This window comes from Bos indicus, chromosome 22 (assembly GCF_029378745.1).
Source record: "Bos indicus isolate NIAB-ARS_2022 breed Sahiwal x Tharparkar chromosome 22, NIAB-ARS_B.indTharparkar_mat_pri_1.0, whole genome shotgun sequence".
NCBI classification, from domain to species: Eukaryota; Metazoa; Chordata; class Mammalia; order Artiodactyla; family Bovidae; genus Bos; species Bos indicus.
Genome location: NC_091781.1, coordinates 42,220,431 through 42,245,604, shown reverse-complemented (window position 1 = coordinate 42,245,604; position 25,174 = coordinate 42,220,431). Strand labels below are relative to the sequence as shown.

At 38.4% G+C, this 25,174-nt stretch overlaps 1 protein-coding gene and 1 long non-coding RNA gene across 8 annotated transcripts in view; one reads left to right on the top strand and one right to left on the bottom strand.

Moving 5' to 3' along the window:
• The window catches only part of CFAP20DC (CFAP20 domain containing), a 268,987-nt gene extending 263,681 nt beyond the window's left edge, over positions 1-5,306 (bottom strand). For 2 of the 5 annotated variants that reach the window (XM_070776414.1, XM_070776416.1), the window contains exons 1-2: positions 4,883-5,305; positions 1,882-1,971 (exon numbers count right to left, since the gene is read on the bottom strand). In XM_070776414.1, coding sequence (XP_070632515.1) covers positions 1,882-1,971; positions 4,883-4,903 — 111 coding nt within the window. In that variant the 5' untranslated portion in view covers positions 4,904-5,305. Of the gene's footprint in view, positions 1-1,881; positions 1,972-4,882 lie in introns of all 5 variants that reach the window. The other 3 variants (XM_070776415.1, XM_070776413.1, XM_070776417.1) reach the window with 3 other exon arrangements.
• A 124-nt stretch (positions 5,307-5,430) lies between these two features.
• The window catches only part of LOC139178610 (uncharacterized), a 389,375-nt gene continuing 369,631 nt past the window's right edge, over positions 5,431-25,174 (top strand). For all 3 annotated transcript variants that reach the window (XR_011563000.1, XR_011562999.1, XR_011563001.1), the window contains exon 1: positions 5,431-5,728. This is a non-coding gene — a long non-coding RNA (uncharacterized lncRNA). The remainder of the gene's footprint in view (positions 5,729-25,174) is intronic.

Sequence of the window (25,174 nt, the reverse complement as noted above, 5' to 3'; positions counted from 1 at the left end):
CTTATTATACACGAGAATCCAATTTCTATCAAAGTATTAATGGAAATGGTTATTATTATTATTTTTTAATCTTGGAGCAAATTTCCAGTCTTTAAATACAAAGACCCCTTTTTCACAGAGAAACCTTTCATAGATCCTCTTCCTTTTGGTACATGTTTTAAAAATACATTGTAACCAATGGTTGCTAAGGATTAAGTAACATTTAAATAAATATGTATTATATTTATTACAATAACATTTCTCATGTATTTGCAATGAACATAGACTGTATTATTTATTTCATCTGCACACATGTTGGGCATACATTAAAACCTTTTAGCAGCTTATCAAAATCTTGAACATAACCATAAACCCTTGTGTAGTCCAGCCCCTGCCCAGTTTTTCTAACTTCATCTCTTGCCTCACACTCTCCTCCACTCTGCATCCTAGCCCCTAGCCTTCCAGCAGTTTCTAAAAAATTCTAAGTTCTCTCCAAAGCAAGGACTTTATACCTGCTTTTCTCATTGCCTGAAATGTTTCTCTCTCTACCAGCTCTATCTGGTGCCTAGCTAGCTATTATTTCCTCAGGGGACCCTTTCCTGACCTCTCTGCTCTATACCCTCACAGCACCAATTTACTTTCATTCATAGTAAAAGCTATAAAATTTTGAGCAAGTTACTTAACCTTATCATGCCTATAAGATAAGCATAAGTGTACTTTATGAAATACAGGGTTATTGTACAGACTATATAACATGTAATGTGCTCAATCCTATGGTTGGCAAACAGTAAGCACTCAATTAATAGTAGTTTAAAAAACTATCCATAGAACAAAGTCTCTAGAAAGACATTTTTCTCTTAACTGTACAAGAGAGAGGAGAAAGAGAAAAGACAGGGAAGGATATGGATTTTTAGGTCTGGTGGCCAAGAGGCTGAGGTAGTTCCTACCTGATGTTATTGGTTTTCCCTGTGAAAAGGGGGGTGAAGTCTTCTGGTAAATGAGTGAGGAGGGCCTGTCTTGGGGGTGGGTTGGGGGTGGGGGTAAAGAGTTTATGGCTGGAAACCTGAAAGATACTAAAGAATCATTTTAGAGACCAGGAGAACAAGATTAGGTTCATGGACTGTTCATACTTAATTCACAGCATTATCAACCTGAAAGACTATAGATATTTTCTCCAAAGGTATTGTGAAGCCCACATACAGACACAGGAGAGATATGATTAGGAATTCAGGAACAGTTGGCATTTGCTAGGCAGGCATGATGAAAGGAAAAGGAGCAGGGCATTCAAGGTCTTGACTGGGAAGTGACTGAAATTTTGGACCATGGATTCTGGGCTGGAGAGAAAAAGAAAGTGAAGACAGACTGAGTGAGTGAGTAAGTAGGTAAGTAAGTAAATCAATCTAAACACTGAGAAAAAAGTAGAATGGTCAATGGCCTAATAGTCACAATTAGGTTGAAGAACAAATAGAGTGGGAGTAACTAGGCAAGCAACATTAAGAATCGAAGACTAGACTCAAGGTGTCAGGAATTTCAGAGGCCATGCAGTTTCAGTGATAAAGTACAAAGTGTGACAGAGGGAAACAGTGCTGAAGTAGAGTGGAGAGGTCATTAGAGAGGAAGAAATCAAGAAAATGAGAAGCCCAGGGTTTGAAGATTTTCCTCACAGATACTGAAGTTGCCTAAAACAATAGAAGGACTTGACATGTAGAGAAGGGTTATGAGCTGTGTGCCAAAGTCTTCAATGAGGAGGGGTATCTCAAAGGGCTGTAGCCAGTATCATGAAAGGGTTTTGAAGTGAATGAACAGGTAAACCAGTTCTGAGACCTTACCAAGTCCTTTTTGTTATAACCTTTAGTCTCATTTCTTTCCTGGATTTAGCTGGCTTTAATTTCTAACACTTACTTTCCAAATCACAGATGGACTGCCGAGGATCTTCCATTTTGCTCCAGGATTTTTACCCTGGGCACTAAAGATTTCAACAAATGCACCTCCCTAGGGTGAAAAAAAAATTTTTTTTAATTACAGTGAAAGACAATGCTAAGAAGGAGGAAATATTATCTACCACATAGTCTATAACCACTATTCTGGCAATTTGTCAGTAAAGTAGATCTGAGAGGAAACATTATCCTTGTTATTATTCCTTTATATCTTCGGTGTATCTAAGCAACAACTGTTCTAATTCAAGTCATCTCAAGTTAATAGTTTAAATTTTTTTTTTGAAAGCAAACATTAAATAAATTTCAAGCTATACAAACTTTACAATCTCTCAATGTAAGATTCATTTACTTCATGTATATAGTTCATGCTCACAAAATATTTTATTCAACACACACTAAAGAGTCAAAACTCAACTCTCAGGCAAGGCTAATCAAACTGGATAATTATCTCTGGCTACAAGCTTTCTAGTCACACTAACCTGAGTTCCAATACCAGTTCTTCCATTTATTAACTGACCTTGGAGATACTTAACCTCTTGATTCTCCTTCTGTAAAATGGGTTGTCAGATTACACAGGACAGTAAACATAAACCATCACATTCAGTACCTTGCATAGAGCTCATTAGTACCAATAATGATTATTCAAAAAAAGGGCAAATTGAACAGTACTGGGTCAATTAAAAAAAGCTTGAACTTGGAGAGGGAGTGATTCTTATTTTAAGAATTCCTATAAGATTTTTTTTATATATTTAACACAACTTGGTGATCTACAAAATATGTACAAAAAAAGAGAATTATTTCTATAGACATGCTAAATGTTCTCTACTGTGATCCTGAGAACATGGAGGGACATACTCACATAAAATCACGAAGCACATTACTGAATGTCCATAAGCTTTAATTATAAAAGAGAGGCATTATAGATGAATGTCTCTAAGGAAGAGTTTACTGAAAGAAACTGAAAACCTGAGAGTAAATATGATTTATTTTATGGCCTGTTAATTTATAAGCAGTGCATAAGCAACTGTCTGATTTTCATAAGGAGTCCAGCTTTTAATTTTTGTCAATAATACAAAGATATTTTTGCTTCTGTGTTTTAACATATAATCACTTGAAGCTGAGACATTTTATGTCTTCCTGAGGGAGTGTTATGTGCAAACCGAGAAAAAGAATTACTATAGCTTCTGATGTCAGGGTGTATTTCACTATGAATTTTAAATGTGAGGAAGTTTTTTTTAAGAGAAAAATCCATACACCTGAAGAGACAGAAAAATATACCTCCCCCGTGCCCACTCCTTTCTGCTATCGCCTGTTTCCCACAGTAGACACATGTTTTTATATAATAATATATATTTTACCTATATTAAGTGAAAGAAACTCTCTAAAATTGTTCTAACACATTTAATGACATCAAATGTAATAGAAGAGAACTGCGGAATACTCTGAGGAGACTCCTAAGAAGGCAGGTAGTATATGGTGAAAAGCAAACAAAGAAGCGTGGGGACTTCCTTGACGGTCCAGGAGTCTCCGTTTCCAACGCAGGGGGCACCAGTTCCACCTCAGGTTGGGAAACTAAGCTGTCCCGCGGCAACTACTGAGCCCGCGCACTAGAGAGCCTGGACACTACGAAAATCAGACATTTGCTTATGCGCTGCTTATAAATTAACAGGCCATAAAATAAATCATATTTATTCTCAGGTTTTCAGTTGCTTTCAGTAAACTCTTCCTTAGAGACATTCATCTATAATGCCTCTCTTTTATAATTAAAGCTTATGGACATTCAGTAATGTGCTTCGTGATTTTATGTGAGCATGTCCCTCCAAGTTCTCAGGATCACAGTAGAGAACATTTAGCATGTCTATAGAAATAATTATTTTTTGTACATATAGATCTCCAAATTGTATTAAATATATTAAAAAAATCTTATAGGAATTCTTAAAGTAAGAATCACTCCCTCTCCAAGTTCAAGCTTTTTTAATTGACCCAGTACTATTCACTTTGCCCTTTTTTTTGAATAATCATTACTGGTACTAATGAGCTCTGTGTTCACCCAGCGCAGCCGAAACATAAAAGCAACAAAGAGGTGACCAGTAGAGGACTGTTCCAGCACAGGGACAAATTTGTTCGTTACAGCAGTACTAAGATGGCAGACACATGGAGAATGTAGGAGGGCAGGAGACTGGAGTCAAGGAAGAGCAGGGAGATGCCCAGTGAGTTGAGGAAAGCTGGAGAGCTTTGGAAACTATTCAGGGTAGGCACGGTGACCGCAGCAGCAGTTTCCCTCAGTGTGTTATCTGGACCACCTGCATCTAAATCAACTGCGGAAAGGTTCTATGAAGGTAAATTAACTATTCCATTGACAGAGATTCTCATTCACTCTATTTGAGGGTGAGGATCAGGAAACTGGTATTTTTACACGTACTCCAAATAATCTTAATGTACCGCATGTTTGAGAAATGACTAACCTCCAGTTTGGGGCGGGGGGCGGTGGCAGAAAATAGCACATGGCCAAAGTGCTTATGCTCTTTCTGGGCTTAACCCATTCATGCATTCATTTATTTACTCTCTTCTAAATAGCGTCCGAGTTACAAGAGTGCCTCAAAATTGGTAAAACTCAAGATTGATGGGTCCTGTCCTCAAGTCTCTGGTCCAGGAGGTCTGGTTGAGGGTTTAAGACTGCATTTCAGTCACAAACACAGGCATCCCTACACCTTGAGAAGCAGGGAACTGTTGAGTGAACAAAAATCAAATCATATCCCCAAACGTCAGTTGCTTCTTTTTTTTTTTTTTTTTGGTGGGGGACGAGGGTCAAGAGAGCTTACCCAGTAATTCCTTCTTACCCCTAAAAAGACAGTATCATTTGGGGATGTGGGGTAGGGAGTGGGGTGGCTGAGAGTTGTCAACAGAACGTGAGCTACCTCACCCGAGAGGAGAAACTAGACAGGATGGACAGCGTTTCGGGTTACCTGGTACTCATTTTTGAACATTCCTGCAGGGGGCCCAGGGCTTGAGGGGCACGGACTTCAGGGCTTCCAGAAAAATAGCTTGACACAAACGGCTGGAAGTCGGCGGGAGGGCGTGAAGCTCGGGGCCCGACGGCCAAGGAAGGGCTTCGTGCTCCGTCGCTACTCCCAGGGTCTTCTCAGCCCTTAGTCAGCTCCACCTCAGACCCGCGACCCGAACCATCACGGCCCAGCCTCCAGGGTGCCCGGGTCTGTGAGGGGACTGCTGCCTGGGGGAGCTCCCGGCGGCAGCCCGGGATGAAGTGTGTCCGTAATCTATGTGACTGGACGCACAAACGCCGAGGCTCGGACAACCGCCCGCCCGCTAGCCCGGGAAAGGCGGGCGCGTTCCCGCCGCCGTCCCGCCCCCGAATCCTCTCGGAAAAGGGCGGGGGCGAGAAGGACAGACCTTCCGACCGCGCCCATTGGTTCCTAGTAGGCGCCAGCGCACGGCGCTGTCTGAGCGTCACGCCTAGGGACACGTGAGACTACGCAATGACGTAGGCGTTGCCCAGGCAACCTTTCCCGCGGAAAGGGCGGAACGTCCAACCTGACGACCCTCACTCTGGTCAGGTAGTGACTTGTGTCTGTAAAGATAAGTGAAAACTTAACCTGGCTTAATAACTACCACAAATGCTTGGCTTTTCTAGAAAACATATCACATCGACTTGGTCTCTCGTCGTTGTGAACACTGACTAGTGATAGCTTGCTGAAGTAGAGTCATGGACTCACGGAACCAGGTTTCTAAACGTGGCTTCAGTCAGTTCTAGGGTCGCCAGACCCTTTCATTGCTTCAAAAGGTCCAAGGAGGTAAGAGTATTTACTCAAGGTCACTGCACACTTCAAAAAGCCAAGGATTTTTTGCTCCAGATGATAAAGACGTCAGGCGGGCGCTGGCTTAAATTTGGTTCTGACTTGGAAATACTCTTAAAGTGTAAGCTTAAGAAAAACTATCTTCTCGCTCTCTCCTTTTTTAAATAGCTTGTTTATTTATTTGGCCGTGTCAGGTCTTAGTAGCAGCACAGGGGATCGTCCTTGCCCTGCTCACGCTCCAGTAGTTGTGACCGGAAGGCTCCTAGTTGCAGTGCTTGGGTTTAGTTGCTCTAGGCCTGTGGGATCTTAGTTTCCCAGGAGACCAAGGGGTAAAGAATATGTCTGCCAATGCAGTAAATGGAAGAGGCATAGGTTCGATTCCTGGGTTGGGAAGATCCCCTGGAGTAGGAAACAGCAACGTACCCCAGTAGTCTTGCCTGGAAAATTCCATGGCCAGAGGATCCTGGAAGGCTACATGGGGGTCACAAAAGATTTGGACAGTTTTGAGCACACAGCATACACGTGGGGTCTTAGTTTCCCCAGGAGGAATTGAGTCTGTGACTCCTGTTTTGCAAGGTGGCTTAACCACTGAATCATCAGGAGAGTCCCCAATGTCAGTATTAACGTCAGCTCAGTTCAGTTCACTCTCTCAGTCGTGTCCGACTCTTTGGGACCCCATGGAATGCAGCATGCCAGGCCTCCCTGTCCATCACCAATTCCTGGAGTTTACTCAAACTCATGTCCATTGAGTAGGTGATGCCATCCAACCATCTCATCCTCTGGCTTCCCCTTCTCCTCCTGCCCAACATCAGGGGCTTTTCCCATGAGTCAGTTCTTCACATCAGATGTCCAAAGTATTGGCATTTAAGCTTTAGCATCAGTCCTTCCAATGAATATTCAGGGCTGACTTCCTTTAGGATGAACTGGTTGTAGCTCCTTGCAGTCCAAGGGACTCTCAAGAGTCTTCTCCAACACTGCAGTTCAAAAGAATCAATTCTTTGGAACTCAGCTTTCTTTATAGTGCAACTCTCACATCCATACATAACCACGGAAAAACCATAGCTCTGACTAGATGGACCTTTGTTGGCAAAGTAATGTCTCTGCTTTTGAATATGCTGTCTAGGTTGGTCATAGTTCTTCTTCCAAGGAGCAAGAGTTATTTAATTTCATGGCTGCAGTCACCATCTGCAGTGATTTTGAAGCCCCCCAAAATAAAGTCTCTCACTGTTTTCACTGTTTCCCTATCTATTTACCATGAAGTGATGGCACCAGGTGCCATGATCTTAGTTTTCTGAATGTTGAGTTTTAAACCAACGTTTTCACTCTTTCACTTTCATCAAGAGGTTCTTTAGTTCTTCACTTTCTGCCATAAGGGTGGTATCATCTGCATATCTGAGGTTATTGATATTTCTCCCGGCAATCTTGCCAGCTTGTGCCTCATCCAGCCCAACGTTTCTCATGATGTACTCTGCATATAACTTACATAAGCAAGGTGATAATATACAGTCTTGACCTACTCCTTTCCCAATTTGGACCAGTCTGTTGTTCCCTGTCCAGCTCTAACTGTTGCTTCCTGACATGCATACCGGTTTCTCAAAGGCAGGTCACGTGGTTGGGTATTCCCATCTCTTTAAGAATTTGCCAGAGTTTGTTGTGGTTCACACAGTCAAAGGCTTTGGCATAGACAATAAAGCAGAACTAGATGTTTTTCTGAAACTCTCTTTCTTTTTCGATGATCTGATGGATGCTGGCAATTTGATCTCTGGTTCCTCTATCTTTTCTAAAACCAGCTTGAACATCTGGAAGTTCACAATTCATGTATTGTTGAAGCCTGGCTTGGAGAATCTTGAGCATTACTTTACTAGCATGTGCGATGAGTGCAATTATGCAGTAGTATGAGCATTCTTTGGCATTGCCTTTTTTAAGGATTGAAATGAAAACTGACCTTTTCTAGTCCTGTGGCCACTGCTGAGTTTTCCAAATTTGCTGGCATATTGAGTGCAGCACTTTCATAGCATTATCTTTTAGAATTTGAAATAGCTCAACTGGAATTCCATCACGTCCACTAGCTTTGTTTGTAGTGATGCTTTCTAAGGCCCACTTGACTTCACATTCCAGGATGACTGGCTCTAGGTGACTGATCACACCATCATGATTATCTGGGTAGTGAAGATCTTTTTTGTATAGTTCTTCTGTGTATTCTTGCCACCTCTTCTTAATATCTTCTGCTTCTGTTAGATCTGTATCATTTGTGTCCTTTATTGTGCCCATCTTTGCATGAAATGTTCCCTTGGTATCTCTAATTTTCTTAAAGAGATCTCTAGTCTTTCTCATTCTATTACGTTCCTCTATTTCTTTGCATTTGTCTCTGAGGAAGGCTTTCTTATCTCTCCTTGCTATTCTTTGGAACTCTGCATTCAAATGGGTATATCTTTCCTTTTCTCCTTTGCCTTTCACTTCTTTTCTATTCACAGCTATTTGTAAGGCCTCCTCAGATGACCATTTTGCCTTTTTGAATTTCTTTTCCTTGGGGACGGTCTTGATCCTTGCCTCCTGTAAATGTCACAGACCTCCCTTCATAGTTCTTCAGGCACTCTATCAGATTAAATACCTTGAATCTATTTCTCACTTCCACTGTATAAATCGTAAGGGATTTGATTTAGGTCATACCTGAATGGTCTAGTGGTTTTCCCTACTTTCTTCAATTTAAGTCTGAATTTGGTTTCTTTGATTAAGTCCTACTAATCCTACAGAGTTTACATCAAGGGTCTCTTTCTAAGGTACTCTTCTGATATTCCCGAATTGATCAGATCCCCGTATTTACATGCTCTCATAGCATCTTAGCTCTTAGCATTATTGAAATCGTTGTTGAAATTTTATATGTGTTTGTAATATTGGCCATCTCTAATGGACTGTAGATTTCAAGAGACCAGGTACCATGTCTGTTTTCATTTGCTTGTTTTTTGCTCTTTTACCCTTGAATCCCTCCCTAGTGCTTGGTATACTACTCCAACCATGTACTTGGTGTAACAAAATAGTAATTGAATGAATGACTGAATGAAAATGAGAGGAAACGAAAGGCGAATATACTCTTAAAAGACAGCCGTAGTTTTCGTGTTGAGAAAACATGAAGAAAGCAATTGAAAACATATTTAGTTAATAACATAATTAATAATCTTAATTAGATTTGCTTTGTGCTCAGTCATGTCCAACCAGGTGGTCCAACTGCCCACCTGGGATGCAGTCCTCCAGGCTCCTCTGTCCATGGCATTTGCAAGGCAAGAGTACCGGAGTGGGCTTGAATTTGCTACTCCAGGGCATTTTTCCCCACTCAGGGACTGAATCTGCTTCTCTTGCATCTCCTTGATTCTCATGCATTAGCAGGCAGATTCTTTACCACTAGAGCCACCTGGGAAGCCCAACCTCAGTGTATTGATAGAGAAACTAGTTACAGAATTGAAGAGATTAACCACAGTGTATCAATGTCTTATTACTCAGATATTTTTAAGATCACCTATTTATTAAGTTTAATGCTGGAAAAAAACAGTAAAATTTGCTTCAATCTCCTTATTTTCTCGAGACAAAGGATTGTCCACGGCCCAGCTGTCCAGGGTTTAGATCATCTCCTAATCCTCTTAAGTCATAACAAGTTCAGGAGACTTAGAGTTGGATTTTTGTTGTCAAGTGTGCTGTACGGCCTGTCCAGGCATTGGACAACTCAGAAGGCCACCCAACTTAGATCAAAATTATTTTCTCTATGGTGAGAACTAACCTTAATCCTGACATTGGTGGCTATAAAGCAAATATAAGCATGTACCCTACTTTAACAATATGAACTCAAAACCACAGATAGGAAGAGATTTAATTTTATAATATCAAATGCTTTTGTTTGATTTGGATGAATGCAAGCTGTGACTAAAAACTTGGATTTGGCTATGACTTCAAGAATGGCTACTAGAATTAAGCACCACCCACCCACCCACTGCCACCCTCAAACCCTGAAAAAAAGCCCAGCCTGCTCAAAGCATTTTGCTTCAGCCAAGTTATTTATGTACATTATAAATGGCAGTGAAACTGTTTCTCTAATTGCTACAATTTTTAAAGAAGCTGGTAATTAGTAATTACATTAAATCACCTAACTTAATTTGACAACATTAAGAATTAGTCACTTTACAGGCTTTAAAGTGCTTGACTTTGTTCTACAAAGAAAGTAATTTGGTAGTGTATTAATATTATTAAAGTATATTGGATGATATTTAAAAGGGAATAGACTAGAAGCGGTTTTCAAGGGTGGCAGAGTCTTTGTATGTCAATGTAGTCATTCAAGTTAGATCATATGGTTATTAATTTGACAAGAGGTAGTATTCTTTTGAACTAAGAAAGTGTAGTATTTGCCACAGTATATTTGAAGTTTATATTTTTGTTGCAGTTCACAATCAAATTATTTGGTGTAATAGGAAGGAAAAAAGATACTGGTTTGATGATCAGAATTTTTTTTGCTATGCAGTAATCTAGAAATTTTTAATACTTGGGGAGTTATTTTATTCCACATTATGAACTACCTTTATGAATGATATTAATGTCAAGTTGCTAGAATAATTTAAAAATTGTGACTGTTTTGTAGTTTCAAGCAAGTTGAAAAAAATTAATGCTATCTGAGTCATAGTCATGTGTTTCATTTTTGATTTGAGAATGGTGAATCTTTTTTTAGGAAGGTGCAGTGTGGGGAAAGTTTTTGAGGACTGTAAGTTTTCTCCAAAAATGTTTTTCTTTTTTTTTTTTTTCTTTCTGATCTGTGCAACTCCACAGTGACTGTTTCCTGCCTGTACCTTTAGATAACCAAAATCCATGCATAAACTTGAAATTTCCAAAATGAGTTACTACCTGGAGGTTTTCTCAGGGGAAAAAGAAAAAACTTTTCCAGTAGTTGAACATTTCCCTATGTATTACCTATAAATACTTTCCTAGATAAATCAGTTTTAAATAACAAGCACAAGTTTAGAAAAATGAACATATTTGTAAAATACATCTTTGAAAAGATAAATGAAGAGAGGTGATATTTAATGCCAGTTTGTTTTTAAATAACCTAAATGCTCTTATTTGGTCATAAAAGTTAAATTAGATCTAAGTAGTAAGTTTTTCTATCCCTAATCTAAATAGCCAGCTAGTGTTGACTTGTGATAAGAGGGCTATAGAAACCTGGATAGCCACATAAAAAAGAATGAAGATGGAGCCTTATTTCATTGTATATAAAAAATTAACTCAAAATGGACCTAAACACGAAACTAGAAGAGAAAACATAGAAGAAAGATTCATGAAATTTGATTTGACAATGATTTCTTGGATATGACACTAAAATCACAGGCAACAACAAAAACAACAGAATATAAATTTCCTTCTCCAATGCATGAAAGTGAAAAGTGAAAGGGAAGTCGCTCAGTCGTGTCTGACTCTTAGCGACCCCATTGACTGCAGCCTACCAGGCTCCTCCATCCATGGGATTTTCCAGGCAAGAGTACTGGAGTGGGTTGCCATTGCCTTCTCTGATAATATAAATTAAGCTACATCAAAAACTTAAAACTTCTGTGCATCAAAGGACATGTTCAACGGCATTAAAAGGCAACCTATGGAATGGGATAACGTATTTGGAAATCATATATCTGTAATGTATATATTCGGAATATACAAGGAACTTATACAACAATAACAAAAAACACCTGGTTCAAAATTGGCAAAGATCTAAATAGACGTTTATCTAAAAATGATATACAAATGGCCAATAAAGCACATGAAAATCAATATCACTAACCATTAGGGAAATGCAGATCAAAATCTCAGTGAACTATCACCTCACATACATTAGGATGGCTAGTATTGAAAACATGGAAAGGTGTTGGTGAGAATGTGGAGAATTTGGAACACTTGTGCACTGTTGGTGGCAATGTAAAATGATGCAGCAGCTATGGAAAACAATATGGCAGTTTCTAAAAAATTTTTTTAAATAGAATTATCATATGACCCAGCAATTCTACTTCTGGGTATATATCAAAGAATTGAAAGCAGGGTCTCAAAAAAATATGTGTACACCCATGCTCTTAGCAGCATTATTTACAATAGTCAAAAGGTGGAAGTAACTCAGTTGTCCATGGATAGATGAATGGATAAACAAAATGTAGCATATGGAAACAACGGAAAATTGTTCAGTCTTAAAAAGGAAGGAAATTCTGACACGTGCCACAACCTGAATGAACCTTGGGGATGTTATGCTAAGTGAAATAAGTCATAAAATTCAACTATTGTGTGATTTCACTTATATGTGGAATTAAGAGCAGTCAAAAATCAGAATTGAAAGGTGGAATGGTGATTGCCAGGGAATGTGTGAGGGAGGGAGAAATTGGAAGTTATTTAGTGGATATAGTTTCAGTTTTGTAAAATGAAAAATTTCTGGACATTTGTTGCACAACAATCAACCAAGTATATGTGAAAATGCTTAATATTACTGAACTTTACTCTTTAAAATATTTAAGCTGCCAAATTTCATTATGTGCTTTTTTTAAAACCACAATTAAAAGAAAAACTTGTTTTGTGAGGAGAAAGTGAAAAGTGAAAGTCTCTCAGTCATGTCTAGTAGAAAAAGTCTTAATTGGTAGTTCCCATCTATGTATTTTTATTTTTTTTTGAAGTCAGATGTCCACAGGTGATACAATCAGCTGTTGTTCAGTTGCTAAGTTGTGTCTGATTCTTTGTGACTGCATGGACTGCAGCATGCCAGGATCCTCTGTCCTCCACTATCTCCTGGAGTTTGCTCAGATTCATGTCTATTCATGTGCTGTCTCATCATCTCATGCTCTGCCACCCCCTTCTCCTTTTGCCTTCGACCTTTCCCAGCGCTGGGGTCTTTCACAGTGAGTCAGCTCTTTGCATCAGGTGGCCAAAGTATTGGAGTGTCAACTTCAGCAACATTCCTTCCAATGAATATTCAGGGTTGATTTCCTTTAGGGTTGACTGGTTTGACACCCTTGAAAACTTCTTTAGAAACCGCTTGAAAAACACTGGTATAGAATAAGAGTGTGTGTGGTGTGTGTGTGTGTGTGTGTGTGTGTTTAGCTGAACTTTTAAAATTTTCATAATGTAATGGCATATATCTCCTGAGAATAAGGATAATCTCCTACATATCATTATATACCATAATATGACATCTATACTTCACTTCAATATCATCATCACAGTCAAATAATTTAATTATGAGTCAGCTGAGGGTAGGGCACGGAGAAGGCAATGGCACCCCACTACAGTACTCTTGCCGGGGAAAATCCCATGGACAGAGGAGCCTGGTGAGCTGCAGTCCACGGGGTTGCTAAGAGTCAGACCCGACTGAGTGACTTCACTTTCACTTTTCACTTTCATGCATTGGAGAAAGAAATGGCAACCCACTCCAGTGTTCTTGCCTGGAGAATCCCAGAGACGGGGGAGCCTGGTGGGCTGTCGTCTATGGGGTCACACAGAGTCAGACACGACTGAAATGACTTAGCAGCAGCAGTAGCAGAGGGTAGAGCAAAGAGGGGGTGGTATAGGGTTATAGGGTGTTAACAGGGCTATAAGAGAGCATACTTTCTAAAGGGATGATGTAGAGGGAAGAAATGTTTGTTATTTTTAGTATATTCATTTTAACTCTTGGTTTTAAAAAAGCATTCTTCCCCAGTATTTTTGTTTTCATTGACATATAGGGCTTCATAAGTGGCGCTAGTGGTAAAGAATCCATCTGCCCGTGTAGGAGATGCAGGAGACTACAGTTTGATCCCTGGTTCGGGAAGATCCCCTGGAGTAGGAAATAGCAACCCAGTGGACCGAGGAACCTGGCAGGTTACAGTCCATGGAGCTGCAAAGAGTCAGACAGGACTGAGCGACTGAGCACATGCACATGTTTGACATGTAACATTCATTAAAGTATCATTTCCCCCATGGTTTCTACCTCAGTTCAGATAAAAATAATTTCCTACCTGTGATACCTCCCTTCATCCCTCATTCTATAGTTACAGTAATCCTTCTAATATATGAATATGGTCTTGTTCCTCCACTGTTTAATACCCTTCAGTGATTTCTAGTTGCTGCTAGGACAAAGGCTTGGGTTACAAGGTCCTGCTTGGTGGTTGACTGGATGTAAGAAATAAGGAAAATGGAGGATTCAAAGATCACATCACAGTTTATTGCTCAGATAACTGGGTGAGTGGTGGGGGTTGTTCAAGTGGAAGAGCATGTTATGAATTAAATTTGGCTGGATTATATTTGGGTTTCCTATGAGACATACAATTGGAGCTATTGAATAGAGAGTTGAATGTGTGATTCTAGACCCCAGGATGGAAATTTGGGTTAGAAATACAGAATTAAGAGTTATGAAAATATAAATGGTAAGTAAAGACTCAGAGATATTTGAGGAGAAAACCTGGAGAGACTGCAAAAAATAAGAGGTAAAGGTTTGGGCAGAAATGACATATAAGAGATGAGTAAAGGATCAAAAGGAAGTAGTCAAAAAAGTAGAAGAAAGACTCCCTGAAATTGCTGAGGCTCACACCAGTGGTGTAAAACTGTCTCTCAGTAAACAGGGATAGGCCATCAAATGTCTCTTCTTCTAAGATGTCAAATAAGGTAAGTCTTGCAAAGTAACACGAAGATCAACAGTGACCTCTGCAAGATTTCTTTTGTAGAGCCATTCACCTAGAAGCCACATTCTAGTAGATTAAGAAGTGATTGGTAAGTGAGGAAGGGCTGATAGCAAATGAAGACAACAGTTAAAGAAATTTGATAGTGAAAGGGAATAAAGGAACTACAAGAGCTACAGTGTTAGGCATTTTATAGAGAATTTTTACAATTTGTTCCCAATGGGAGATGCATGGATTTTGAAGACAGAGACAAAAGGAAGAATAATCACAGTGAGGTGCCTGAAACGGTAGAAGTGATGAGACTTAGAGCACAGAGCAAAGGATTATGGCTAGACAGGAGGAGAAGTGTATGATACATTTTAATGAAAGACAATGTATAATTTATAGATAAGCTAGCACGTGGACTCTTACTACATTTCCTGCGAGATTATTTGAAATTTAATTTGATATTCTTGAATAATATCTTAGTATGTAGATTCTTCTGAAAGCTACAATTATAATATCCTTTTTTTTCCACAAAAGGAACAAAGGCAAAATAAAATCTTTTGTATTAGAGCCTTAATTTAATGTGGTTTGATAGAGTATTAAAGACTCATTCTCCCATACTGCTAATGGATGTTTTTGTTCAAGTATTATGAATAGAAATGTATATGTGCTGATCTTTCAAGAAATACCCCTCTATCATAGTTTTGTAGAACAATAGGGGAATTTACAATTGAAAGTAAAAATAAAAAGTTTAGTGAAAGAACTTTTAAAGAGTCAAAATCATGCAGTAAATTAACCTAAAAGTTGAAGGACAGAGGATAACACTTATTTGCAATCATAAATTCTCCCCAAAACTTATCTTTTATGTACTTTATCAAAACCTTTAACACAATTTTAAAATAGTCTGTTTTATTGTTTTATAAAAACAGATTGTTGTATACTTGCTTAAGTTTAATTTTTATTTTATATTATAGTTGATTAACAATTGTGTGTTAGTTTCAGGTATATAGCAAAGTTATTCAGTTATACATATATGTGTATCCATTCTTTTTCAGATTCTTTTCCCACATAGGCTATTATAGAATACTGATTTGAGTTCCCTGTGCTATTCAGTAGCTCCCTGTTGATTATCTATTTTATATGCAAAAGTATGAATATGCTGATCCCAAACTCCTAATTTATCTCTCTCTCCCAGGTTTCCCATACCGGACAACCACAAATCTTCCTTCAAAGTCTGGGTGTCTGTTTCTGTTTTGCAAATAATTTTATTTGCATATTTTTTTAAATTTAGATTCCACATAAAGAGTGCTGTCATACAATATTTGTCTTGTCTCTGTGTTACTTATTTCACTTAGTATGATAATTGCTAGGGCCATCCATGTTGCTGCCAATGACATGATTTTATTATTTTTTATGACTAATATTCCATATATACCACATCTTTATCCATTCTTCTGGAAATGGACATTTAGGTGTTTCTATGACTTAGCTGTTGTAACTAGTGCTGCAATGAACACTGGGGCTCATGTATCTTTTTGAATTATGATTTTCTTTGGATATGTGCCCAGGATTGGGATTGTTGGATCAGATGGTAGCTTTAGTTTTAGTTTTATAAGAAACCTCCATACTGTTTTCTATAGTGGCTGCACCAATTTATATTCCCACCCTTTTCTCCACAACCTATCCAGCATGTATTGTTTGTAGACTTTTTGATGATGGCCATTCTGACCTGTGTGAGGTGATATCTCATTGTAGTTTAAATTTGCATTTCTTTCATAATTAGTGATGTTGAGCAACTTTCCATGTGCTGTCTGCCATCTGTATGTCTTATTTGAAGAAATATCTATTTAGATCTTCTGCCTATTTTTGATTTTTTTTTTTTTTAACACAGCACTGCTTGAGCTGTTGTATATTTTGGAGGTTAATCCCTTGTCAGTCACTTCATTTGCAAATATTTTCTCTCATTCTGTGCATTGTCTTTTCTTTTTGTTTATGGTTTCCTTTGCTGTGCAGAAGCTTTTAAGTATAATTAGGTCCAGTTTTATTTATTTTCATTTTCTTTACCCTGGGAGGTGAATCCAAAAAGATATCAATGTGATTTATGTCAGAGTGTTCTAGTTTTTCTTCTGATACTTGGAGTAACAGGCAAGTTTGGCCTTGGAGTACAAAATGAAGCAAGGCAAAGGCTAACAGAATTTTGCCAAAGAATGCATTGGTCATAGCAAACACCCTCTTCCAACAAAACAAGAGAAGACTCTACACATGGACATCACCAGATGGTCAATACTGAAATCAGATTAATTATATTCTTTTCAGCCAAAGATGGAGAAGCTCTATACAGTTAGCAAAAACAAGACCAGGAGCTGACTGTGGCTCAGATCATAAACTCCTTATTGAAAAACTCAGACTTAAATTGAAGAAAGTAGGGAAAACCACTAGACCATTCAGGTATGACCTAAATCAAATCCTTTATGATTATTGAGTAGAAGTGACAAATAGATTCAAGGGATTAGATCTGATAGAGTGCCTGGAGAACTGTGGACAGATGTTCATAATATTCTACAGGAGGTAGTGATCAAAACCATCCCCAAGAAGAAGAAATGCAAAAAGGCAAAATGGTTGTCTGAGGGGGCCTTACAAATAGCTGAGAAAAAAAAGAAAAGCTAAAGGCAAAGGAGAAAAGGAAAGATATATCTATTTGAGTGCAGAGTTCCAAAGAATAACAAGGAGAGATAAGAAAGCTGTCCTCAGTGATCAATGCAAAGAAATAGAGAAAAAGAATAGAATGGGAAAGACAGAGATAATCTTCAAGAAAATTAGAGATACCATGGGAACATTTCATGCAAAGATGGGCACAATAAAAGACAGAAATGGTATGGACCTAACAGAAGCAGAAGATATTAAAATATTGCCTCTTGGTGGCAAGAATACATAGAACTATACAAAAAAAAAAATCTTCATGACCTAGATAACCACGATTGTGTGATCACTCACCTAGAGACAGACATCCTGGAGTCCAAAGTCAAGTGGGCCCTAGGAAGCATCACTATGAACAAAGCTAATGGAGGGGATGGAATTCCAGCTAAGTGATTTCAGATCTTTGAAAGTGCTGCATTCAGTATGTCAGCAAATTTGAAAAACTCAGAAGTGGCCACAGGACTGGAAAAGGTCAGTTTTCATTCCAATCCCAAAGAAAGGCAATGCCAAAGAATATTCAAACTACTGCACAACTGCACTCATCTCGTCTCACATGCTAGCAAAGTAATGCTCAAGATTCTCCAAGCCAGGCTTCAACAGTATGTGAACCATGAACTTCCAGATGTTCAAGCTGGATTTAGAAAAGTCAGGTTAACCAGAGATCAAATTGCCAGCATCTGCTGGATCATAGAAAAACCAAGAGAATTCCAGAAGAACATATACTTCTGCTTCATTGACTACACCAAAGCCTTTGACTGTATGGATCACAACAAACTGTGGAAAATTCTTAAAGAGATGGGAATACCACCTTACCTGCTTCTGAGAAATCTTTATGCAGGTCAAGAAACAACAGTTAGAACCAGACATGGAACAATGGACTGGTTCCAAACTGAGAAAGGAGTACGTCAAGGCTGTATATTGTACCCTGCTGGTTTAGCTTATATAGTACATCATGCGAAATGCCAGACTGGATGAAGCACAAGCTGAAATCAAGATTGCAGGGAGAAATATTGGTAACTTCACATACACAGATGACACCACCCTTATGGCAGAAAGTGAAGAGGAACTTAAGAGCCTCTTGATGAAAGTGAAAGAGGAAAGTGAAAAAGCTGGCTTAAAACTCCACTTTCAAAAAGTGAAGATCACGGCATCTGGTGCCATCACTTCATGGCAGATAGATGGGGAAACAGTGAGAGACTTTATGTTTTTGGGCTCCAAAATCACTGCCAATGGTGACTGCAGCCATGAAATTAAAAGACGCTTGCTCCTTGGAAGAAAAGCTGTGACAAACCTAGATGGTATATTAAAACACAGACACATTACTTTCCTGACAAAGGTCCATCTAAAAGCTATGGTTTTTCCAGTAGTCATGTATGGATGTTAGAGTTGGACTGTAAAGCAAGCTGAGTGCCGAAGAATTGATGCTTTTGAACTGTGGTGTTGGAGAAGACTCTTGAGAGTCCCTTGGACTGCAAGGAGATGCAACCAGTCAATTGTAAAGGAAATCAGTCCTGAATATTCATTGGAAGGACTGATGCTGAAGATGAAGCTCCAGTACTTTGGCCACCTGATGCAAAGAACTGACTCATTTGAAAAGACCCTGATGCTAGGAAAGATTGAAGGCAGAAGGGGACAACAGAGGATGAGATGGTTGGATGGCATCACTGACTCGATGGACATGAGTTTGAACAAGCTCCAGAAGTGATGCACAGGGAAGCATGTCCATGCTGCAGTCAATGGGGTCACAAAGAATCAGACACGACCAAGTGACTGAACTGAAGTGTTTTATGGTGTCTGGCCTTACTTTTAGGTCTTTAATCTGTTCTGAGTTTATTTTTGCATATGATGTTAGGGAGTGCTCTAATTTTATTCTTTTGCATGTAGTTGCCCAGTTTTCCCAGAATCACTTATTGAAGAGATTGTCTTTTCTCCATTGTATATTCTTTGTCACAGATTGTCATAGATTAATTGACCATAGGTGCATGGGTTTATTATTGGGGTTTATATCCTATTCCATTGATCTATATTTTTCTGTTTGTGCCAGTATCATACTGTTTTGATCACTGTGGCTTTGTATTAGTCTGAAGGCAGGGCCTCTGATTCCTCCAGGTTGTTTTCTGTCTCAGAATTGCTTTATATATTTGGGGTCTTTTGTGTTTCCATACAAATTAAAAAAAATTTTGTTCTATTCTGTGAAAAATGCCTTTGGTAATTTGATAGGAATCACTTTGAATGTACAGATTGCCTTGGGTAGTACAGTGATTTTGACAATATTGATCTTTCCAATCTAAGGAAAGATCTTTCCATCTATTTTTTTTACCTTTACTCTCTTTCATGAACATCTTATGGTTTTCAGAGTACAAGTCTTTTGCCTCCTCCAATATGTTTATTCTTAGTTTTTTTTGATACAATGGTAAATGGGATTGTTTCCTTAATTTTTCTTTGTATTTCTATTATACATGTAAGACAACGGTATAATAACAAACTAATAACATGGTCACCAAAGCAGTTCAAGCACCCTCAAGGTCCAATACTCTGTTTGCTATGATGTGTTTTGTTTTTTAATATTATTATCTAGTTCATAAATAATACTGTATTCATAAAAGAGTACAGATACAATTTCAATTTCTTCTCCAATGCTGATGGTAACTGAATGACTTTTAAAAGTACAAAATAGGATGGGGAACACATGTACACTCATGGCAGATTCAAGTCAATGTATGGCAAAACCAATACAATATTGTAAAGTAAAATAAATAATTAATTTTTTAAAAAGTTCAAAATAACTTAAATTTTAAAAAGCAAGCAAAAAAAAACTATCACTGTTTGCAGATGACATGATATTATATATAGAAAATCCTCAAGATGCTGTCAGAAAACTGCTAGAGTTCATCAATGAATTTGATAAAGTTGCAGAATACAAAATTAATATACAAAAGTCTCTTGTATTCCTATACACTAAAAAAGGTGAAGCTGGCTCAATTATAAATGGTTGATTATTTATTGACTCATATCAATAAATAACTTACAACTCAGAGCAGATCCAGAGCTCAAAGAACATTACCAAATTCCTTTCTCTACACTCCTTCTCTAGGTTGTCTCAAGCCCTATGCTAGTTCTCTTGGGTTTACAAAATGGCTATAGCGTTTTCAATCTCATATTCTTAAAGTAGAGCATTTTGAACCAAAGTCCTGGAGTTCATCTTCATTTGCATCATCTGAGACCATATGCTTACCTCTGAACTAATCACTGTGGTCAGATAAATGTGGCTTAAAAGGCTGGATTGTGTCTGTTTTTAAATCAGTCACTGCAACAAAGGAAATGAGATATGCTGACTGGGAATAAAGTCCCACCCAAATTCTGCCTGGGAATGGGGAGAAAACTCTGGGTCCTCTTATAAGGAAGGAAGAGGGTAGATATTAGGCAGCAAAGCAGATGTCCATTTTAATGTCATTATATATATGGTAATTTTTTAGACATAACAGATAAATCAGTATTTTAAAATTCTAAGTATAATGAAGAATTTAATGTAAAGAAGTTCTGTCATGTTTTTTAGGTGATTCAGTGTACATATGTTTAGTTCAAATATTAGACTCATTGTCACACATTTGATTGTCCCAGGTTTCACATTAACTCTTAGACTCTTTGTGAGCCCAGCTGCACAGCCACAGGAAATCCAGTATTATTGGATGCCCATGTATTTTCCAAGGTCTGCAGGAAAACACTAGGTATCCAGAAATCATTTTTGAAGTGATTACTTGACTGCATTTTTCCTCAGACCCAACATTTTTATCAAGGATTCTGCATGGTTGCTACCCTTGCTGATCTGTCATGTTTGAAGTTGTTGAAATTAGAAGGTAACCACCATAGATAATGTTGTTACCAGTTTAAAAACAAAAAGACTTCTGGGAGCTGGCCTGCCACTCACAGCTAGGCCTTTGTTGGTGGTTGTTGTTGTGCATGAACCATTTCACAGAATACCAACATTAGAAAAGGCTACTCTGTGACCATGATGGATCAAGACCAAAGCAAGACCACTCCATAATCATGTCTAAATACAAACAAGAACATGAACATTATCTAGCCCACAGAAATGATGAAACATTTCTCTATCCTGGCTAATGTAAATGACTGCTCTTTCTTTACCAGTTATCAGTTCAGTTCAGTTGCTCAGTCGTGTCCAGCTCTTTGCGACCCCATGTTCTGCAGCATGTCAGGCTTCCCTGTCTGTCACCAACTCCCGGAGTCCACCCAAACCCATGTCCATTGAGTCGGTGATGCTGTCCAACCATCTCATCCTCTGCCGCCCCTTTCTCCTGCCTTCAATCTTTCCCAGCATCAGGGTCTTTTCAAATGAGTCAGTTCTTTGCGTCAGGTGGCCAAAGTATTGGAGTTTCAGCTTCAACATCAGTTCTTCCAATGAACACTCAAGACTGATCTCCTTTAGGATGGACTGGGATAGCTATGCCTTATTTCATTCTTCCTGTCATGTAGATAAGATCTATTTTATTTTATTTTTTTTAATATAAATTTATTTATTTTAATTGGAAGTTAATTACTTTACAATATTATATTGGTTCTATTAATGTTCACAGTTACTGAATTTACCCTGCTTCATCAGAGGATCCAATCCAGATCAAAGCCTTGCTTCCCTACACTCTCCCCCAAATCAGCTAGCATAAATCCTATAAGAAGCTCTGTGTGTGTGTGTGTGTGCACTCAGTTGCTCAGTCATGTCTGACTCTGTGACCCCGTGGATTGTAGCCTGCCGGAGTCCTCTGACTATGAGATTTCACCAGCAAGAATACTTGAGTGGGTTGCTATTTCCTCCTCCAAGGGGTCTTCCTGACCCAGGGATGGAACGCATGTCTCTTGCGTCTCCTGCATTGGTGGGTGGATTCTTGACCACTGTACCCCCTGGGAAGTCATAATAAGCTCTGACACCCTGTATAGTTGCTTTGCACTACTGTGTCAATTTCTGTCATATAGCGAAGTGAATCAGCTATATGTGTACCTATACCCCCTCCTTTTTTGGATGTACATATACCCCCTCCTTTTTTGGATGTCCTTCCTATTTAGGTAACCAGCGAGTACTGAGTGGAGTTCCCTGTGCTCTACAGCAGGTTCGCATTAGCTACCTGTTTTGTACGTGGTAGTTTACGTATATGTTAGTCCTAATCGCCTGATTCATCCCACCCACCCCTTACTTTCCTTCCCCCTTAGTATCCATGCTTAGTATTTATTCTCTGCATATGTGTCTCTGTTTCTGATTTGGAGTAAGATCATCTATACCATTTTCAACTCTAACACCCTCTTACTGAGATGCCCATAGTTCCCCATTGGTGGGTTTTCTTCTTGTTGCAACAAGCAATGAACCTTTTCAATGACTCTGATGAAGAAGGACATGAAGGTATGTTCCTCGTCTTTGGCTGGTGGGCATTAAAACTAGTAAATTTCAAAACTAATACAATTATGTAAAGTTTAAAATAAAATAAAATTAAAAAAAAAAAAAAAACTAGTAAATTTGGAACTCAATTTTCATTTTTAGGAAGCAAATAGAATGCTGTTATGAATTCCACCCAGTTGCCAGGATTGGAGGTTGGGGATTCTTTCTTGGGCCCTAGTGTTCAATAGGTTAGCAACAAAGCTTTTTCACTCAAATACTGATGCCAGTCAAGCCCTGAGTTTGAAGCTAAGACTCCAAGAGAAGCTATTTCAATAGAGTCACCTACACGATCATGTCCTGAATACTGCTTATACTGCCTGCGACCATCACTGTTGGTGCTGATTTTTTGGCATAGATCTTCATTTATACATCCAGGCAAAGATGCCTTTTTAAGGTAGGAAAAGGTGTTGGGGATTGGTAGGGCCCAAAAGTGCAATTGATTGAGTCCTAAAGTATTGTAATTTTAGAAATTCATACACACACACATTCACACAGACTTATTTCACTAGGGTGCTTAAGTTAGCACAAATTTGGCTATTTCCCATACCCATAATCAATATTCCCCTGTCATGTCAGGTGCTGTTGCTGGTCTAACTCACTCAAAGTGTAGTCTTCCCTTATGGCAAATTCTCTTCTGGCAAATCTCCTAAAAGTTGACTTTCATTAAGGCCTGCAGTTCTCTGCTGGTTATATCTCAACTTTAATAGTGGGTAGAATTTAAATCTTCTTCTTCTGGAAGGCTTTTGGCCCCAGGAGAAGAATAATTTGGCAAATTACTGGATACAAATGGATAAAAGTATGAAGGAATTCACTTCACTCCACTACCCCAAAACATCTAATCCTCACACAAACTGACACATACAGAGGGAAGTTGTCTAATTCCACTGACCAAATCCTCTGGGTTCCCACTTCATACAGATGTTCTTTTACTAGCTTTTGTTTTGCTAACAAAATATATGTAGCGGAATGGAATTTCCTTCTCTATTTTATCCTTCCTCATCCAATAGGAGTCAAGTATGCTGTTTAGAATAATCGCTGAAATTTATCAACAAGTATAGAGTTGGTAATATGAGAAAGGTTTATCTCATAGAAAGCCCAACGTGAAGGACTTCTGTCCCCTCTATTGACCCGGATCAGAATCTGCCATGACAACTAGAATGAGCTACTCATTCTACTTGACCTAGAATGGAGCTGGGGCAATGGAGTGAGTTTAGAATTGTAGAAAGGACCAAAAAAAGGGAAAAAGACAAGAGGGTAAAAGGTAGCAGAAGGCATTCCAGGATACTCATCTTGCATGATCTTCTGACATCTCATATCTGTGTGTGTTTGTGATGTTAAAAGAAAGGATATGTCTTCTGTTCATAGACTTCCATGCATGCACTTATACTGCATGCATAATGCATACATATATACCTAATCATAGTCTTTAAATATAACTTAATCAGTTGAAAAGCCCTTGAAAACTGGAGAAACTTACAAGATGAGATTTCTTCACTGGTGATTTGAAATTTCTTCACTGATGATATGGTTAAGACACCTTTCTTGAAAATACTAAAAGTTTTCTAAATGTTTTGTAAAAGCATTTTAAAAATGATCTTCAGGTGTATCTAAAGAGTATACAAGCCGTGTTTATCATACAGCAGTTTGTGGTTGAGTAAATTTCCTAGTCTTCTCTGATATAAACTTGGTATTAATCAGCCAAATTTAACCAGAGATTTGGGATCTGTTTATATTTATTACTGTGATCTGTTTTCCTAATAAAATTCCTAATATAATCACCAGGAAAAGCAAGTTACTTTAATGCAATGACCATAGAACCCAGCACCTTTTCCCACCATCTCCACACTGATTGCACTTCAGTTTTAAAGACTTACTGGTTGCCTCTACCTTGAACTCCTTTTCTGGCTCTTCCTCCTTTTACCCTCTTACTTCTTGAGGAACAGTTCTTTGTTTATTCAAAAGTAGATGTTTGAGAGAGAGTAAGTGTCAGGCACTGTGTTAGGTATAGTCAATGATGCAGTTTATCCTCTGCTTTCTCTATAATTAAAAGAGTTAAAATTAGCTCAGAACTTAATGGGTGTCAGGCCCTATTCTAATGGCCTTATGTGTATTCTTTCTTGTAATCCTCACAATCACCCTCTGAGGTAGGTTTTAATTTAATCCTTATTTTATAAATAAAAGAAATAGGGCAGAGAAAGGATAAACAACTTGCTCAAACTCATACAGTGAAAGGTAAACCCATGCTCAACAGCCTATACTGCTTTTCTGAAAAAATGTCATAGAAGAGGTATAAATTAGGTTTTCTTGGGTGGGGGAGGTATCATCTCCTATATAGTGGATGAAATTTGTAAAGGTAGTTATGAGCATGGGGGATGAGAGTCCAGAGTAAAAGATATACCATTTACATATGATATGCTGAGTATTGAAGTGTATTTGCTCAAAACAAAATCATCTCTATTTGGCTAATGCTGTCATCCATTAGCTTTACTTTGTATGTCTAAAGTTACAAAGCAGAATTATTTTTAAAATGTTTGATAATTCCGGCCCTGAGAAGCTCAAATGAGTTATGCTGTGCTGTATTTTCTGGTATGCATGTTTGGAAATGCACAAATAATGACTTGTACAGTCCTCTACTGCTATCTTTGGTCTCTTCCC